General features: G+C 47.1%; 1 protein-coding gene across 7 annotated transcripts in view; it reads right to left on the bottom strand.

The window, feature by feature from the left end:
* HERC2 (HECT and RLD domain containing E3 ubiquitin protein ligase 2) overlaps positions 1-19,670 on the bottom strand; it is a 287,985-nt gene that overhangs the window by 187,076 nt on the left and 81,239 nt on the right. For all 7 annotated transcript variants that reach the window (XM_073614619.1, XM_073614626.1, XM_073614620.1 and 4 more), the window contains exon 20: positions 18,138-18,316. In XM_073614619.1, the coding sequence (XP_073470720.1) occupies positions 18,138-18,316 (179 nt within the window). The remainder of the gene's footprint in view (positions 1-18,137; positions 18,317-19,670) is intronic.

Below are 19,670 nucleotides of genomic sequence, written 5' to 3'. Positions count from 1 at the left end.
ATAACCTCAAAAAATAAAAAAAAATAAAAAAATATGCTGGATAAAAATGCTGATAATTGGACTTTTTCTTCATACTTACCTGTAAAATCCATTTCTGTACATCACGGGACACAGAGCAGCCATATACATTATTATCTGGGTTATGCACCACCTATAGGTGAATGGACACTGGTAGAATAACCAAAAACAGGAAGTGATCCCCTATATAACCCCTCACATACAGGAAGTATTCCAGTTTTGTAGCAAGCAATGAACTCCCCATAAGAGAGGGGCCTCAGTGTCCTGTGATGTACTCAAAGAAATGGAATTTACAGGCAAGTATGAAGAAAAAATCCAATTTTCTTTCTCGTAAATCACGGGACATAGAGCAGCCATATACATTACTACCTGGGACATGCCAGAGCAATAGCCTTGAGAGGAGGGAGACACACTGTATGAAAATAGCATCAGATTTATACAGCATCCGGCAAGACACTATGACCAAAAGCAGAGTCCTCTGCTGCCCTTAACATCCACCTGATAAAATCTTGTGAACGTATGTACCGAAGACCAAGTGGCAGCCGTGCAAATCTGCACCACTGACACCTGATGGCGAAAAGCCCAAGAGGTTCCAACACCCCTGGTAGAATGAGCTCTAACCCCAAAGGGAGGAGCTTTACCTTTGAGGCCATAGGCCTGAGTGATTAATTGTTGAATCTAAAGTGAAATGGATGCCTTAGAAGAGCCACCTGACCCCTCTTGGGGCCTTCTGGCAAAACAAAAAAACGCATCAGAACTTCTGATGCTTGCAGACCTTTCCAGGTAGACTCTGACCACCTGCACCACATCCAAAAGGTGCAACGGCTTCTCTTCTGGCGAGCCAGGCTGAAAGAAAAAAAAAGAAAAAAAAAAAAAAAAAAAAAAAAAAAAAAAAAAAAAGGTAGAACAATGTCCTGATTTAAATGAAATTCAGAAACTACCTTAGGCAAATAGGACGGAACAGGACGTAGCACCACTTCACCATGGTGCAAAATCAAATACGGCTCCTTACAGGAAAGGGCTGCCAATACGGAGACCCTTCTAGCCGAAGTAATTGCAAAAAGAAAAGCCAACTTCCACGTCAAAAGAACTAATGGAATTTTGTTAATCGGTTCAAATGGCTGCTCCTGTAGCACCGACAAAACCAAATTTAAATCCCAAGAGGTGATTTAATGGAAGGCAATAAGTGAGTCACTCCTTGAAGAAAAGTCCGGACCAGGGAATGTGAAGCCAAAGGCTTCTGGAAGTAAACCAATAAGGCTGAAACCTGTCCTTTAATTGTTGTCAAGGCTAATATTTTATCTAAGCCTGACCGAAGAAAAAAGAAAATTCTCTCTACCAAATATCTTCGAGGATGCCAACTTCTGTCCTCACACCATGCAATGTAAGCCTTCCAAACCCTGTGATAAACCTTCCTGGCATTCACCAATGTACTTACCACTGGTCCTAAGACACCACGATCTCCTAGCACCCTGGCTTCAATAGCCACGCTGTCAAATTCAGCAAGCATAAATTCGGGTGCAATATAGGCCCCTGTGACAGTAGATCGAGCCAGAGCAGAAGCGTCCAAGGCTTGCCTATTGCTAATCTCACTACCTCCAGTTACCGCTGAATCTGGTCCAGGCCGGAGCTACCAGAATGACTGATGTCATCTCTTCTCGGATCCTGCGCAAAAGATGTAGCAGAAGAGGAATCAGGGGGAATGCATAAATTAAAGAGAACTGAGTCCAGGGAACTACCAGAGCATCTATCCCAATCGCAAGTGGATCTCTTGCTCTGGATACAAACTGCTGAATCTTGCAGTTGAACCTGGATGCCAGCAGGTCTACATCTGGTGTACCCCACCACTGGCAAATCTGCATAAACACCTGTGGGTGCAGAGACCATTCTCCTGGATGCATCTTTTGGCGGCTGAGATAGTCCGCTTTCCAGTTCTCTACCCCCAGATTGTGAACGGCAGATAGCACTGACACGTGCCTTTCTGCCTATAACACATGACTGACCTCCATGTGGGCCAGACGACTCTTGGTGCCAACCTGATGGTTGACATAGGCCACAGCCATGGCATTGTTGGTTTGCATCCTTACCGGGTGACCCTGTAACTTTAATGTCCAAAAATTCAGCACAAGGTGTATTGCCCGCAGCCCTAGTACATTGATGGCCAATCCCTGTTCCTTCAGAGTCCATTTCCCCTACACTGTGGAACTTTCCATGACTGAACCACAGCCGGAAAGACTGGCATCTGTTTTCACTACCTTCCATGACAGTGGAAGAAAAACACCTTCCCTGTACCAGATGCTGGTCTACTAACCATCAGACGAGACTTAATCGAGCCTTGGGGTTATGATCATGAAGGAATCCAAAGCCTCCATCTTCCTGCTCCATGCAGACAGAATGTTCTGCTGCAATCCCCTGGAATGGAGCTGGGCATACTCTGTACGAGTCATCCTTCCCAGAAGACTCATACAGAGTCGGACAGATGGGCATCTTTCGGCTTACCTGCCGAACCTGATCCTCTAGGGCCTCGACCCTTCTTGGAGGCAAGAACACTCTTGCCTGGACTGTGTCCATGAGAAGGCCTAAGTATTCCAGACTTTGAACCGGTTTTAGGCCCGATTTCTCAGAATTTATGATCCATCCAAGATGCTCCAGGAATTGGACCGCAAAGGTCACGTTTCTTATCAAAACTTGCAGTGATTGATCCCTGAGTAGGAGATCATCCAAGTAGCCTGCAATCAAGATCCCTGGAGATCTTAGAAGACCCAGTATGGTAACAGGATCTCTGAAGACCCGGGATGCGGTTGCGAGCCCACCCGGGCAGAGCCACAAACTGAAAATGTTGTTCCTCTGTGACAAAGCACAAAAGCCTTTGATGAGGTTGAAAAATTGGCACGCGCAGGTATGCATCCCTGATGTCTATGGATGCCAGAAAATCTCCTTCTTGGAGAGAGGTTACGACAGAGCAGACGGATTCCATTTGGAAGGGCCGCACTGAGAGATAATGGTTCAGTGCTCTTAAATCCAGAATTGGTCTTATGTCGGCATTTGGCTTTGGAACCGTGAACAGATTTGAATAAAACCCTGTTCCCCTTTCGGAACCGAATACGGTCTAGTGCTTGGAGTAATAAGCCCTTTCTTGAAAGGTCCATGGGAACGCTGGACTTCACAAATCTTTGAGGAGGGTAACAGTGCAATTCAAGCCTGTACCCCTGAGACACGGTGGAGATGACCCACCTGTCCTGAATTAGCATTTCCCACAATCCTGCAAACTGCAGCAACCTTCCCCCCACCCGCAGGAGTGGGGGTGTCCCTTCACAAGGAAGGTTTGGTGCCAGTATTAGCGTATTTTTGAACCCACGCCCTCTTTTGGCCCTGGCCCTAATGTTTACCTTTGGCAGCAGATCCCTGGTGCCGTCAGAACTGCCTAGAGCCTGAAAAACCAGAGGAATTAGCATGTGGCACCTTAAAAGAGGGCCATGTAGCTACCTTTTTACAGGTAGGAGGGAACTCTTTCATCCAGATATCTTTTGGATGTACTTATCAAGATCATCCCCAAATAAACATTATCCATAAAAAGGAAAACCAGCTAGCATCCTCTTACAAGGAAGCTCTGCTGACCAGCTTTTTAGCCATAAAATTCTACGTGCACAGACAAAAGAGCCATGCAGGAGATCTGCTGCATGGAGTTTTTAAGGGCATCTCTAGCAAAGCAAAGAGTCTGAGGCAGATCTGCTCCATCCTGAACAGAATCCTCTGGTCTACTGGGTCGTCTAGCCTGATCCTTCAAGGCTTGACAGACCCCAATTGCTGCTACTGTGGGTTGAATGGCGGAACCTGCCAGGGCGAAGGATGCCTTTAACAAGGCTGCCAGCTTCTTATCCGCAGGATCCTTAAAGAACTGTGCATCATCCACTGGACAAGTTAAGGTCTTGCTCATGGAGGAAACCACTGCATCCACAACTGGTAGGCACCACTTCTTAGTAAAGCTTTCTTCCATGGGATATAATAGAGAAAACCTCGTAGGAGGCACAAATCTCTTTATCGTACATCATGGGACATAGAGCCTTAAGTAATTACTAAATGGGTTATAGCCTAACGTCAGGTGTTGACACTGGTAAACGCTAATTAAGGAAGTTTACTCCCCTATATAACCCCTTCCTCCTTCCAGAAGCACATCAGTTTTTTTCGCCAGTGTCTGAGGCCTAAAATGGATGATACCTGGGACCTCATATCCGAAGCACGAGATTTTGCCTGTAATGCCTCCCTTAGTAGGGCTGGACCCCAGGAACCCAGGGCTTAGGTCTTGTTACATTACCTCAAGCTTCCTGATGTGGGGTGCTATACAAGGCCCAAGGCAGTTGGACCCCATTTTAACGGACCCAGTCCTTTAAGGTTTGTTAAACGTAACACGCCGTGATGGGTGAAAGCTGGATTTTCTGTTAAATCAGCAAAATCTTGCGGCGAGGACAAGGTAAGGAAAGAGAGACTTGGATTTTAAAAACATCTATACATTTCTTTCATTGAAGGAAAAAATGTTGTCATGCCTTAAAATCTCCACTAAGATAGAGTCTATGCACATACCTTACTCGGTTGTCTTTCACTGTTTGCTCAGTTCCGTGCCTGGCTGTACAGCGTGTGGAAGCAGATTTTTTGCATGGTAGGAAAAGCTGCAAAAAAATTCTTTTTTTCTTCCCCTTATGAGACCAGAGAGTTACGGGGTGAGCAGCGCTGTACCCCCCTTACATTACCCCCCCTCCCCCCCGCCATGGGGGAGACAGAGGGTCCCGCTATTATACCGCTGAAAGTTTGTTACTGCGGCTGTATTTTTTTTTTTTTTTACACAGGTCTGTGCCTCACTGCAGGAGGCTCTGCCGAAAACCCCCCCCCCCCCTTATATTGGGTCTGGGGAGGGGGCGGGGCCTAACGCAGGTGCCGTGAAATGTCCACTGAGGAACGGCAGGCTAATAGCAGATAAATACAGCTGTGTCAGTCTCTCCTCTGTTGATGAGGAGGAAAAAAGCTGCCTGCACACAGAGACACACGAACTGTGGGACACGTATGGGTTGCAAAACTGGTATTTCTGATTCAGGAAGGACACTCTTTTCCAGCACTAAGCTTAACTGTATAGCAATTTTAAAAGTATTGACTATTTTTAGCGATTTAGTGCAATGTGTATAGCGCCTCTGTTTTTGTACTTAAGACTATGCCTGCCAAAAAAGACACCACAAAAGCCAAAAGAGTAAAGGTTTCATCCCCAGGCATTGGGATTTCAAGCTGTAGTTCCACGCTGTCTTCCTCGCCTGAGTTACCAATCATGGCAAGGGTGAGCCATTACAGCAAATTGTCGGTGCAGCTGCCTCTCACATCTCAGCACCTGCATACGTGACTGAAGGAACCCTTATCTCCTCACTCCAGGGTCTGGAAGAAAGACTAGCGGCTTTAATCGCATCCTCCATTCAAATGGATAGGAAACATACTAGGTCCGTCTCCCCCACTTCAGCTTTACAAGGGGAACAGTGGGCACACGATGAGGTTCTACCCTCAATCAATCAAGAAGAGCTTACCGATGATTCTTCTACTGAGGTAACAACGGTAGATGAACCATTTTCAGCGTCTCAATCTGAAAAATTGCTGATACAAACTCTTACAGAGATTTCATGCTGCCTCTAACAGAGTCTCATGAAAACGTAGCTTCTTCCCTTAGAGAGCTTCCTACACAACTAGCTCAAGATTTGGATGAACTACCTAAGGCATTATGTTTTGCCATAGATGCTATCAAAGACTCTATTCACCAGGCATCCCGCCTCGTGCTTATGCTTGTACATATGCGCAGAATCCTGTGGTTGAAAAATTGGTCAGCTGAAACACCATGTAAAAACCTAACTGGGTTTCAGTTTTATGGGGAGCGACTATTTGGAGAAGACTTGGATAAATATATCAAGACAATTTCTGCTGGGAAAAGTACCTGTTTAACAGTCAAAAGAAAAAATAAAACGCCCTGCATTTAAACGGACTCTTTCCCCTGCGCCAGGGGCTTCCGCCTCTAGGCAGTGGCGACGGCCTCCGCCGGCAGACTCTGGAGGAAGGACTCAGGGTCAGACCCAGGCTCAAAAGAAGCCCTGGGGTAGGAAATCTGCAAAGCAGAATCCTATAGCCTCATCATGAAAAGGTAAACCCCTTACCAAGGTGGGGGGGGGGGGGGGAGAGACCTCTGCAATTTTCAGAAGTCTGGAAAAAGAAAATTCAGGACAGATGGGTCATTTCCACGGTAATGCTGGAGTACAAGCTGGAATTCCGGAACTTTCCACCGTCTCGCTTCCTGAGGTCAAGCATTCCCAAAGATCCAGGGAAAAAACAAACAAACAGTCTCTGTTTCAGGCAATAGACCAATTAATATCTCAACGGGTGATCATACAGATACCCACAAAAGAGCAAGGCCTGAGATTTTATTCAAACCTTTTTATGGTAACAAAGTCAAGTGGAAATGTCAGACCCATTCTAGATCCAAGAAAGCTAAAAGCAATTCCTGAAGATCCGCTCCTTTCACATGGAGACAATCAGGTCGGTAGTTTCTATCCTCTTAGGAGTAGAACTTCTGGCATCAATCATCAGGGATGCATATCTGCATGTCCCTATATTTCCTGCTCATCAAAAGTTTCTGCGGTTCGAGATTGAACAGCAGCATTTTCAATTTGTAGCATTGCCCTTCGGGCTAACCACAGCACCTCGGGTGTTCCCCAAAGTGCTGACCCCACCTCTAGCCAGGTTAAGGGCAAAGGGCATAACAATCGTAGCGTACCTAGACGATCTCTTACTTATAGATCAATCAGCGACTCGTCTGGAGTAAAGCGTACGCATTACAACCAACTATCTGAAATTTGGGTTGGATTCTCAACCTAGAGAAATCTTCCTTAATACCGCTAAGGCGGCTGGAGTACTTGGGTCTGATCATAGATACAGCCCAGGAAAGGGTGTTCTTGCCTCAGGCAAAAATCAACTCCATAGGAGAACTGGGGCAGAGGGTCAGGTCAAATTGCAATCGCTCCATTCGCCTCTGCATGAGGTTGCTAGGAACCATGGGGTAGCTTCATTTGAAGCATGTCCAGTTCCATTTAAGACTGTTGCAAAACAGTATCCTGTCTGCTTGGAACAAAACAATTCAAGCTTTAGACTTGCCAATGCGGCTGTCTCCAAGAGTGGCCCAAAGCCTCACTTGGTGGTTATTAACCCAGAATCTGCTGAAAGGAAAATCCTTCAGACCAGTCATCTGGAAAGTGATAACCACAGATACCAGCCTCTCAGGCTGGGGAGCAGTATTAGAAAAGACAACTGTCCAGGGACAGTGTTCAAGAACAGAAAGAATCTTGGCCATCAATATCCTAGAGATTCGGGCAGTACGCCTGGCTCTAAAGGCCTGGACTTTCAAGTTACGGGATTGTCCTGTCAGAATTCAATCCGACAATGCCACAGCTGTGGCCTATATTAATCACCAAGGGGGCACCAAAAGTCTCTCAGCGCAGAGAGAGGTGAACCATATTCTAACTTGGGCAGAAAGGTATGTTCCATGCCTTTCTGCAATCTTCATTCCGGGAGTAGAGAACTGGCAGACGAACTACTCAAGTCCCCAGCAGTTATTCCCAGGGGAATGATCTCTTCACCCCGACATATTTTGGGCTGTTTGTCAAAAATGGGGGACTCCGGACATGGATCTTCTAGCATCCAGGTTCAACACGAAGTTGGTCAACTTTGTGGCCAGAACAAGGGTTCCATTCGTATGCGGAACAGATGCGTTATTGACCCCATGGGATCAGTTTTCACTGATCTATGCATTCCCCCCTATTCAGCTGCTGCCTCGACTTCTTTGCAGGATCAAGCTGGAAAGAAAGCCAACAATTCTGGTAGCACCAGCATGGCCCAGAAGGTCATGGTACGCAGAAATTGTAAAGATGGCAGTGGAGGGCCCGTGGTCCCTCCCACTACGGCCAGGTCTGCTCTCTCAGGGACTGATATTCCATCCTTCCTTACGATCTCTAAATGTAATGGCTTGGCTATTGAAACCCACATTATAAAGGAACGTGGGCTTTCCAGGTCAGTTATCTCTACCCTGATTAATGCTAGGAAGCCAGCTTCCAGAACTATATATTTAGACTTGCCAATGCAGCTGTTCCCGACTATATATTCTAGAGTCTGAAAGGCTTATGTTTCCTGGTGTGAATCCAAGGGTTGGCACCCTCGGAGATGTATCATAGGCAGAATTCTTGCCTTTCTACAATTAGGGGTAGAAATGAAATTGGCCTTAAGTACTATTAAATGCCAAGTCTCAGCTTTATCGGTCTTATTTCAAAGAGCACTTACTACTCATTCTTTAGTCCGGGGCTTTATACAAGGGGTGACTTGGCTCAATCCACCCGTCAAACCTCCCTTGAACCCTTGGGACTTAAACTTAGTTTTGTCTGTGTTACAAAAACAGCCATTTGAAACAATACAACAGATTCCCCTAGTCCTTCTGACAGGGAAGTTTATATTTCTGGTTGCCTTATCCTCAGCAAGGAGGGTTTCAGAATTGGCTGCTCTTTCTTGTAAAGAGCCATATTTGAATTTTCATGAGGACAGAGTGGTGTTACACCCTCGTCCAGGCTTTTTGCCAAAAGTCATTTCAGGTTTTCACCTGAACCAGGATATTGTCCTGCCATTGTTTTTTCCAAAACCATGTTCCAGGGAAGAAAAGTCACTACACTGTCTTGATGTGGTGAGAGCAGAGAAAATCTATTTAAAGAAAACTGCTCAGATTCGTAAGACTGATGTCTTATTTATTCTGCCGGAGGGTCCTAAGAAGGGACAGGCAGCATCAAAATCCACTGTTGCTAAGTGATAATTCAAACTTATGATTTAAGGGGTAAGATTCCCCTGTTTTAAGTTAAGGCGCAATCTACCAGGTTGGTTAGTGCTTCTTGGGAAATGTGTCATCAGGCCTCCATGGCTCAGATCTGTAAGGCCGCAACTTGGTCTTCAGTGCATACATTCACAAAATGTTATCAGGTGGATGTAAGGAGGTATGAGGATATCGCCTTCAGGCGCAGTGTGCTGCAAGCAGCAGTATAAATCCTCAAGTCTGGGTGTACCCTGTGGGTTGTTTTCTCCCACCCCTCATGTGGCATTGCTATGGGACGTCTCATTAGGTAATTACTTAAGGCTCTGTGTCCCATGATGTGCGATAAAGAAAATAGGATTTTTATAACAGCTTACCTGTAAAATCCTTTTCTTGGAGTACATCATGGGACACAGAGGTCCCTCCCCTCTTTTTTTGGATACAAGTATATTGCTTTGCTACAAAAACTGATGTGCTCCTGGAAGGAGGAGGGGTTATATAGGGGAGTAAACTTGCTTAATTAGGGTTTACCAGTGCTAACACCTGACGGTGGGCTATAACCCATTAAGTAATTAATTACTTAAGGCTCTGTTTCCCATGATGTACTCCAAGAAAAGGATTTTGCAGGTAAGCCGTTATAAAAAATAGGATTTTTTAAGACAGCTTACCTGTAAAATCCTTTTCTTTCGATGGACATCATGGGACACAGAGCCACAGTAATTACTGATGGGTTATATAGGGTATCACTGGTGATTGGACACTGGTACACCCTATCAGAAAGTTCAACCCCCTATATAATCCCTCCCCTTGCAGGGATACCTCAGTTTTGTAGCCAAGCAATATAGTGTATTAAAAGAGGGGCGGGACCTCTGTGTCCCGTGATGTCCATCGAAAGAAAAGGATTTTACAGGTAAGCCGTCTTAAAAAATCCTATTTTCTTTCTCGATCATCACGGGACACAAAGCCACAGTAATTATTGATGGGATGTCCCAGAGCAATGCTATCTGAGGGGGGGGGAACCACGACCAAGTAGGGTGCAATCAGACCTGAGGACCCTGTACCGCTGCCTGCAGCACACTACGCCCAAAGGCGATATCCTCATGCCTTCTCACATCCACCTGATAGAATCTGGTGAATGTATGGACTGAAGACCAGGTTGCGGCCTTACAGATTTGAGCCATAGAGGCCTGGTGATGCACTGCCCAAGAAGCACCAATAGCCCTTGTGGAATGTGCCCTGATCTGAAACGGAGGAATCTTCTGTTTCAAACCGTAAGCCTGAATAATCAACTGTCGAATCCATTTAGAAATGGTAGCTTTTGACGCTGCCTGTCCTCTATTGGGACCCTCCGGCAGCACGAACAAAACATCCGTTTTGCGAATCTGAGCAGTTGCCTCGAGATAGGCCTTGACTGCTCTTACTACCTCCAACGAATGTAGTGATCTCTCTTCCAGAGAACAGGGATCTGGAAAAAAGGAAGGCAGAACAATGTCTTGGTTTAAATGAAAATCAGAAACCACCTTTGGTAAAAAACTAGGATGAGGGCGCAGTACTACTCTATCCTTGTGTACAATCAAATAAGGCTCCTTACAGGAAAGGACTGCTAATTCTGATACTCTTCTAGCAGAAGAGATAGCTACCAGAAAAATTAACTTCCTTGTCAACAAGACCAAAGGAATCTGACTTATTGGTTCAAAAGGCTGTTTCTGTAACACAGCCAGGACCAAATTCAAGTCCCAGGGGTTTAGGGGCGCCCTAACCGGAGGATTAAGACGCGTCACCCCCTGTATAAAGTTTTGGACCAAAGAATGCGAAGCAAGTGGCCCTTGAAATAATACTGATAAGGCCGAGACCTGGCCCTTGATGGTACTCAAGGCCAGCTTCATCTCTAAACCCAATTGTAGAAAATCAAGAATTCTACCTATCACATATTTTCTGGGATGCCAACTAGGGCTGCGCATCTTCACTGGTCTCACGATTCGATTACGATTATCTGGTCAACGATTCGATTCGATTCCGCGATGCATCACGATTACCGACGAGCTCCCACTTCCGCTTGGGCCGCCTAGGTGGCCCTTCCACCCTGCAATCTTCTAGGACACATCACAGTTCCCAAAAGATTGCCCGGCTATGCAGGACAGCGCAGTGAGACATGCGCACCCGGCTGTGAAGCTGCAAGCTGTGAAGCTGCAAGCTGTCACAGCCGGATGCCCACAGTAGTATTGCCAGCGCTGTGGACAGGTGGGGGAGAGAAGGGAGGGTTTGGGTGGCCACGTCGCTGGATTGTGGGACAGGTGAGTGTCTTTTTATTAAAAGTCAGAACATGCACTTTTTTTGTAGCTGCTGACTTCTAATAAACAAAAAATTGACTGGAACTCCGCTTTGAATTAAAAATAACCTCACTCCCTAAAAAAGTGCAGTAATCCGGTGCACTACAGGGTACAGAGATTCACACACACTGCTGCTTGGAGGTCAGAAGGGATAGAATCCACAGATGACAAACAGCCCTGTGAAGTTCCCTGTACTGTCTCTGTGCTGACCAGCAGCGGCTGGTGCTCAAAATTTTTTTGGGGGGCGCAAACAAACTGAAAAATACTGAACCTCCCCCGTCAAACGCAGCCATCTGTGCCCGTCAAACGCAGCCACTTGTGCCCGTCAAACGCAGCCACTTGTGCCCGTCAAACGCAGCCACTTGTGCCCGTCAAACGCAGCCACTTGTGCCCGTCAAACGCAGCCACTTGTGCCCGTCAAACGCAGCCACTGTGCCCAAACGCAGCCACTGTGCCCAAACGCAGCCACTGTGCCCAAACGCAGCCACTTGTGCCCGCCAAACGCAGCCACCTGTGCCCAAACGCAGCCACTTGTGCCCAAACGCAGCCACTTGTGCCCAAACGCAGCCACTTGTGCCCAAACGCAGCCACTTGTGCCCAAACGCAGCCACTTGTGCCCACCAAACTTAGCCACCTGTGCCCAAACGCAGCCACTGTGCCCAAACGCAGCCACTGTGCCCAAACGCAGCCACTTGTGCCCGCCAAACTCAGCCACCTGTGCCAAAACGCAGCCACTTGTGCCAAAACGCAGCCACTTGTGCCCAAACGCAGCCACTTGTGCCCAAACGCAGCCACTTGTGCCCACCAAACTTAGCCACCTGTGCCAAAACGCAGCCACCTGTGCCAAAACGCAGCCACCTGTGCCCGCCAAACGCAGCCACCTGTGCCCAAATGCAGCCACCTGTGCCCAAACGTAGCCACCTGTGCCCAAACGTAGCCACCTGTGCCCGCCAAACGCAGCCATCACTGACCCCCCCCCCCCCAATTACTTTCTTTTAATAAATATATTACAAAGGATGGTGTGCCCCCGCTGTATGTGCTTTTAAAAAACGATGTCACTTCATACCAAATTTTGCCGGTATACGATCATGTGACTCCCGGCCGTCCCGCCCCTCTCCGCTCTCCTCTTCCCTCTCGTGTCTCCTGAGTCCTGACGTCAGCGGGGAATTCTCAGTCCCGCCCGCTGACTATAGTTATCGTATCAGAAGAGAGGCGGGCGGGACTGAGAAATCCCCGCTGACGTCAGGACTCAGGAGGCGGAAGCGGAGAGCGAAGAAAAGAGCGGAGAGGGGCGGGGCGGGCGTCACATGATCGTATACCGGCGAAGTTCGGTATGAAGTGACATTGTTTTTTAAAAAAGCACATACAGCGGGGGCACACCATCCTTTGTAATATATTTATTAAAATAAAGACGGTTTAAAAATTTTCTCGAGCGCTTTCCCGGGAGGGGCGGGGCTACTAATGACGTCACCAAACATCGATTTTCGGGGTTTTATGCATCGATGCCGCATCGGGGACACCCGAATCGCGATGCATCGATGCAACGATTAATTTCAGCACCCCTAATGCCAACCCCTGGATTCACACCAGGCTACATAAGCTTTCCAGACTCTATGATAAATCATTCTGGAAGCTGGCTTTCATGCATTGATCAAGGTAGATATCACAGAACCTGAAATCCCGCGACTCTTCAGAACGTGGGTCTCAAGAGCCAAACCGTCAAATTTAGCGTTTGTAAGGCTGGATGGAACACTGGACCTTGAGATAACAGGTCTGGGCGTACCGGTAGTGTCCACAAGGAACCCACCGTCATCCTTACAATTTCCGCATACCACGTCCTTCTGGGCCAAGCGGGGGCCACCAGAAGTACTGACTTCCTTTCCTGCCTGATCCTGCGAAGAAGTCGCGGCAGTAGCAGAATAGGCGGGAATGCATAAATCAGTGAGAACCGATGCCACGGAATCACCAACGCATCCGTCCTGCATGCAAGAGGATCTCTTGCCACAAATCTGTCTATCTTATTGTTGAATCGGGATGCAAAGAGATCTACATCTGGGACCCCCCATCTTTGGCATATGTTCCAAAAGACATTGGGATGTAGAGACCATTCCCCTGGAAGTAAATTCTGGTGACTTAAATAGTCCGCCTGCCAGTTCTCTATCCCTGGAATGAAAAATGCCGATATGCATGTCACATGTCTCTCTGCCCAGACTAAGATCTGGTTCACCTCTTTTTGAGCAGCTCGACTCCTGGTGCCTCCCTGATGATTGACATAGACCACTGCTGTGGCATTGTCGGACTGGATCCTGACCGGGCAACCCTGTAGCCTGATAGTCCAGGCCTTTAGGGCTAGACAAACCACACAGATTTCCAGAATGTTGATGGGTAAGGTCCTCTCTGTCTTGGACCATACCCCCTGAACCGCAGACTGTTCCAGAACTGCTCCCCATCCTGACAGACTGGCATCTGTTGTTACCACCGTCCAGGTAACCGGTAGAAAGGATCTCCCCTTCTGCAGGTTTTCGGGTATGAGCCACCAATTGAGGCTCTGACGCACCGCATGCGACAGGTGCATCAGAAAGTCTAGCGCCTGAACCTTCTTGTTCCAGGCCAACAGAATACTGTGTTGCAGTAGTCTTGAATGGAACTGAGCATAAGGAACTGCTTCGAATGAAGACACCATCTTCCCTAGCAGCCTCATACAAAGGCGAACAGAAGGACCCTTCTTGGTCCTGACTGCCAGAATCAGCTCCCTTAAAGCAGTGATCTTTGCCTGAGGTAGAAATACTTTCTCCTGGCTTGTATCTATGATCAGACCTAAATACTCCAGTCTTCTTACTGGTTTTAGGAAAGACTTTTCTAGGTTGAGGATCCAACCTAGGTGTTCCAGATACCTGACTGTGGTCCTCAAGTTTCCGTTCAAGGAGGCTACCGACCGGTCTATCAGTAGCAGGTCGTCTAGGTATGCTATGACAGCTATACCCTGAGCCCTTAATCTGGCCAGAGGACGGGCCAATACCTTTGTGAACACCCGAGGTGCAGTGGCTATCCCAAAAGGCAGAGCCACAAACTGGAAATGGCGCCCTCCTATCTCGAAGTGCAGAAACTTCTGATGAGCAGGAAAAATGGGCACATGCAGATATGCATCTCTGATGTCTATCGATGCCAGAAATTCTCCTTCCTGCAGGGTGGAGACTACTGTCCGAATTGATTCCATGTGGAAGGACTGAATCCTTAGGAATCGGTTCAGATCCCTTAATTCCAGAATGGGTCTGACATCCCCATTTGGTTTTTGGACCGTAAAGAGGTTGGAATAGAAGCCCAATCCCTGGTCCTTTGCGGGAACCATAATGACCTCCTGCGACAAAAGTCGCTCTAACGCTAGAAGGAGCGACCGCTTCTTCTCTGGGAACACTTGATCTGAGGAACGGAGGAGAGGGAAATTCCTGAAACTCCAGCTTGTACCCTAAGGTTACTGTGGAGATTACCCATCTGTCCTGGGAGTCCTCCTGCCAGAGCGAGCGGGGGCACCCCTTCATGAAGAGGTCTTAGTGTTTTGCCTAGTAGGCTTCTTCCCCCAGGACTTCTTTTGTTCCTGGGGTTGACTCTTGTTTCTGAACCTAGACGGAGGAGGCCATCGAGACTGCCTGGAGGCTGAAGCCCCTGGCGCTGGGGAAAGAGTCCGTTTGAAAGAGGGATGCTTACTCTTCTTCTTGACAGGTAAGAGTACTTTTCCCACAAGAGATTTTCTTGATATAGTCATACAAGTCTTCTCCAAACAACCTTGCACCACGAAACGGAAACCCAGCCAGCAGCTTCTTACATGGTGCTTCGGCTGACCAATTTTTCAACCATAGGATTCCACGTATATGCACCAACCCCAGTGAAAGACGAGAGGTTTGCACGATAGAATCTGATGGCGTCAACAACGTAACATAAGGCCGCAGGAAGGTTAGCCAGCCCCTGGGCCTGCTGTTCAGGTAATACTTTGATAACCTGCTTAACAAGGTCTCTTAAGTATTGACAGACTCCAATTGCTGCAACTGCAGGTTGAGCCACTGAACCTGCCAAGGAGAAAACATCTTTCAATAGGGATTCCATCTTTTTATCTACAGGATCCCTGAGCATCTGAGTATTGTCTACAGGACAAGTCAGACTATTATTTACGGAAGAAATGGTGGCACCAATGGCCGGTATTCCCCACATTTTAATAAACTTTTCTTCCTTCGGATAAAGTGTTGAAAACTTTTTCCGCTGAAAAAAACGTTTGTCTGTGTGATCCCACTCAGAATAAATGAGCTTTTCAAGTAAACTATGAACAGGAAAAGCATGTGCTGTTTGAGAAGGCTTCAGTGACCCCAAAGAAGAAGAGGGTTCTTTAACTGATTCAGATACGGGCAACTTGAATGTGGAGCGGACCAATCCAGTAAGGATCTGCACTAAGAACTTCTCCTGAGAAGTCGCAGAGGGTCCCTCTCCACCTGATTCCTCCGAAGAGGAATCATCCGTCCCATCCCGATCCTCTGAAAGGGATTCGTCTCCCTTATCCCAGGGCTCCTCTTCCTGAGGGTCTTGGGAAACAGAGGAAGGCTCAGTGCGTTTTCTTCCACTGAGTGAAGATGTAATCACGGCCATTAATCTCTCCTCTAAACCACTAATGGTTGAGAAAAAAACCTCCTGTGTAATGTATGCAGGGGCTGAAGTGCCGGAGGCAGGTATAGCCCCTGACCCCAATGGCTCCCTCTGGCTAGCCGTCCCTGACCCCTTGGGGGGGGGGGGGATGCTGCAGAAAGGGGGTCCTCAGAACCCAACCGAGATCCCCTAGAGTCTCTGGTTCTTGGGGTGTTTGAACCTCTTCTACCCATATTGCAAAGCAAGAAGGTGGAGGTATCACAAAATGAACACCGATTGCTGAGCGATGTAGTCCGGCTAAAAGCCCTGCTACCAAATGCCCAGTCTGGTGTTACCTTAGTAAATGCTGCCTAGGAGAATGCCTGTGTCCCACCTTACATGCAACCGTCAGCTCTGTGTCCCTCCAAAGGCTGTGTGCACCTGTACAGAGTGCTTTAAATAGCCTGCAGCTGGCCTGAGTGGGCGTCTAAGCACCTGTGCTGACGCCCGGCCCCCTCTACCCCCCCCGAATTTCAAAAAAACGAGCGCTTCCCACGCTGGCCGACCCTCCGCAAATAATATGGAGGAAGGCTGGGGGAGGGGGAGGAAGGAGAGAGGCCGGTAGTGGTGGGGCCTGACCTGTAATGGCGGCAATAGCAGCAGCGGCGCTCGAGCGGTGTACAACCGCTTTTCAGACACCTGTGGCCTCCCCCCTAGCCTGGGGGGAACATTCGTGCAGGAGAAATCCCCCCATCCCATCCTACCTGGAGCCGGCCTGAGACGCTGTGCAGCGTGAGAACACTGAGACCGACATCAGCATGAGAAGGTATGTGCTCTTGGCAGCCCCCGGTGGTCACAATAGGCATAGCATGCATTTACCTTAAAGGAGAAAACCTACTAGAATTAAAAAATTCTGTGGAATCTCCTCTTACCTTATCCAGCCGCAGGGTTCTGTTGTACAGACCCAATCTTCACCTCTCACGGTGGGCTCCGTTTGGAAAAACCGTCAGAGACTGGGGCCCCCTACGAATAGGGGGATCCACAGTTCTGGGCCTGTAAAGCACCCGGCTAGAATTTAGGCTAGAAAAACCATTTTCTAATATGCGGGGTCCAGCTCTCTAAAAAGAGAAGCGTTACAGGTAAAACCTTGTTTCTTTGGACACGAGGCCCGGGTACCATCCAATTCGGCCATGAAAGGACACTTTGAATGGATCCAGTTCGTCTGGCTTGCCCCAGTATAGGATATGGGATATTCCCTTTGGAGCTCAGCACAAGACATCTTTACACGTCCATCACCTAAGACACTGGCCTAAAAAACTGAGGTATCCCTGCAAGGGGAGGGATTATATAGGGGGTTGAACTTTCTGATAGGGTGTACCAGTGTCCAATCACCAGTGATACCCTATATAACCCATCAGTAATTACTGTGGCTCTGTGTCCCGTGATGTTCGAGAAAGAAAATCCTATCATCCTGTCTGGGTGCTCCCAGTCTGGATATACCACCTGCTTCAAGAGGGGGTGGAAAGGAAATACCTGTGTACACTGCTGTGGTTCCAATGAACCCAGGGAGGAACAAGGTGTTTCAGGGATCTCCACTGAAGGTAACTTAAAAGCTGTATGAACCATCTATACAAGAGAATGGACGAGAAGCTTTTGTGATTGAGAGGCTGATATAATCTGAGCTCTTCAGGCTCTGAATCATTTGAAGGAGATTCCTTTGTCTGGATATAAAACTGCCTGACCGGCCATTACCTCTTCTACCTCGTCAACCCAGTCTTGCTCCAATATAGGAGGAATAGGGGAAGTGGACCTGTCACGCTTCCTGCCACTTTGTGTGACAGAAACAATCATTCCGGCAATCTTGCCTCCTAAACCAGCCAAAGCTGATGCCAGGTCCTCTTTAGTAATAAACTGAGGTAGAAGCATTGGTAGCAGCCACAACGCTCGATAGACGCAGCGGCTCAGATTGCCCGATGTCATCCGGTCTTTCAGGTGAGGCTATTGCAGCAGAGATCCGTTTAGCCTCCATAGGGGCCACTGATGGAACACATGCGCCCTTTGCTGCAGCGGTCCCCACCAGGTCGCTTCCTAGAAGACATGGCTTGCTGAAGCAGTGGTAACTGGCTTTGTGACACAAATACACTTCAAGTTGCCAGTCTCACTTTTACTTTTTTGCTTTCATATAACACAATGACATCTCCTCTATACCCAAACTCATGATAGCCCCTTACAAAAGAATCCAATCAAGTCAAATTCTATTAGGTTGGCTCAGAAATTTCTGTTAGGGCAAAAACTGTGATGGTCATTACCTCAATAACTGTTGAATAAGCTGCACCAAGGGCAAGGTCTGTTTACCAGCAGATTCATAGATGCCTGTATTTATCAAGTCTTTATCTAGTGGTGTACTGCTCCTGTGCAGTGAAGACACATTAGCTTCTTGTTCGTCTATTTCCTTTTCTTTCTGGGCTTCTTTCTTTGCTTCAATATCCTATAAAAAAAGATAAGAAGAGTAAATTTTGGCAGTGACACATGGAAGTGGCCCAAAGACACCTACAATGTGGCCCCAATAAATTGAGGCTGGGTTTCGGGGTAACATTAAGGTTGGCCACTATGGTCAAAGAAAGTGATTGGACCAGTGAATGGGCAACATATCCCCCCCCCTCAGTCCATGACTCCCCTGTCTCCAGTGGATGTTGACCCCTCCAGCATTCCTTTCTCTGCAGCATGATACTCCATGTCAGCCAACATCAAAACCTAGAGAGACCAGTAATGTCTACCCCCCCACCCCTTCCATGTGATGTGTTCACATGGAAGCCCTGGATATTTTATTCCAGCTGAGGTAGGGGTGGTAGTTAGTGAAATGCTGGAATTCCCTTTATTTTCACCCAATAACCCCACGGATTACACACTTCCCGTCCCCAGGTGACTATGCTCACTCTCCCACTGTATACATGGAAGCCACCAAGGCTGCTCTTCAAACATGCTTGCCTTGGTGAATTTCCATTACAGATCATGGTAAGGGGATTAGTAGTATAAAAACAGAAAATTCTTTTGCTTCAGTGGAAATAAAAACAGTGTCAGCAACTAACAAAACTGCATTTCTGATAATATCAACAGGTATTTTCTGTATTTGCTAAAAACGTTCTTAGCCTGAAAACAAAACAAAACAAAAAACTAGGTAAATCGCCACAACTAAGGACTAGTAAGCTGCAAAAGAATTAGTGTTTCTTCCCGGGTTTAGATATGCTTCAAAACTAAGATTCAGTGGAAGGTTAAGGCTACGCTCACTCCTGCGTTTAAACAGAATATCTGGGAAGTATGACTAAACGTTATGCTTCCAAGTGAAAGAGTCCCTGTGTTGCCTTTATATACATTTAGGCACCATTCATACTAGTGTGATTTTAGATGCAACTTTAGTTGCACAGGCAGGTACCTGTCTTTACAGCAACTTTACAGTTTATTTGAGAGGACTTCTTTACATAAATGCAAGTTTGCACAGCATGTGAAGAAGTCATTTTCATTTAAACGTTCGCACTTGAAATTGTTGCACTATACAGTTGTGCTCATAAGTTTACATACATTGGCAGAATTTATGATTTCTTGGCCATTTTTCAGAGAATATGAATAATAACACAAACTTTTCTTTCACTCATGGTTAGGGTTTGGCTGAAGACATTTATTATCAATCAACTGTCTTTACATACAGAAACTATTCAAATGACCCTGGTCAGAAGTTTACATACCCCAGTTCTTAATACCGTGTATTGCCCCCTTTAAAATCAATGACAGCTTGAAGTATTTTGTGGTATTTGTGGATGAGGCTCTTTATCTTCTCAGATGGT

The sequence above is a fragment of the Aquarana catesbeiana genome, linkage group LG02 (assembly GCF_042186555.1).
Source record: "Aquarana catesbeiana isolate 2022-GZ linkage group LG02, ASM4218655v1, whole genome shotgun sequence".
In the NCBI taxonomy this organism is placed as follows: domain Eukaryota; kingdom Metazoa; phylum Chordata; class Amphibia; order Anura; family Ranidae; genus Aquarana; species Aquarana catesbeiana.
This window is presented reverse-complemented; position numbering and strand designations above follow the sequence as displayed.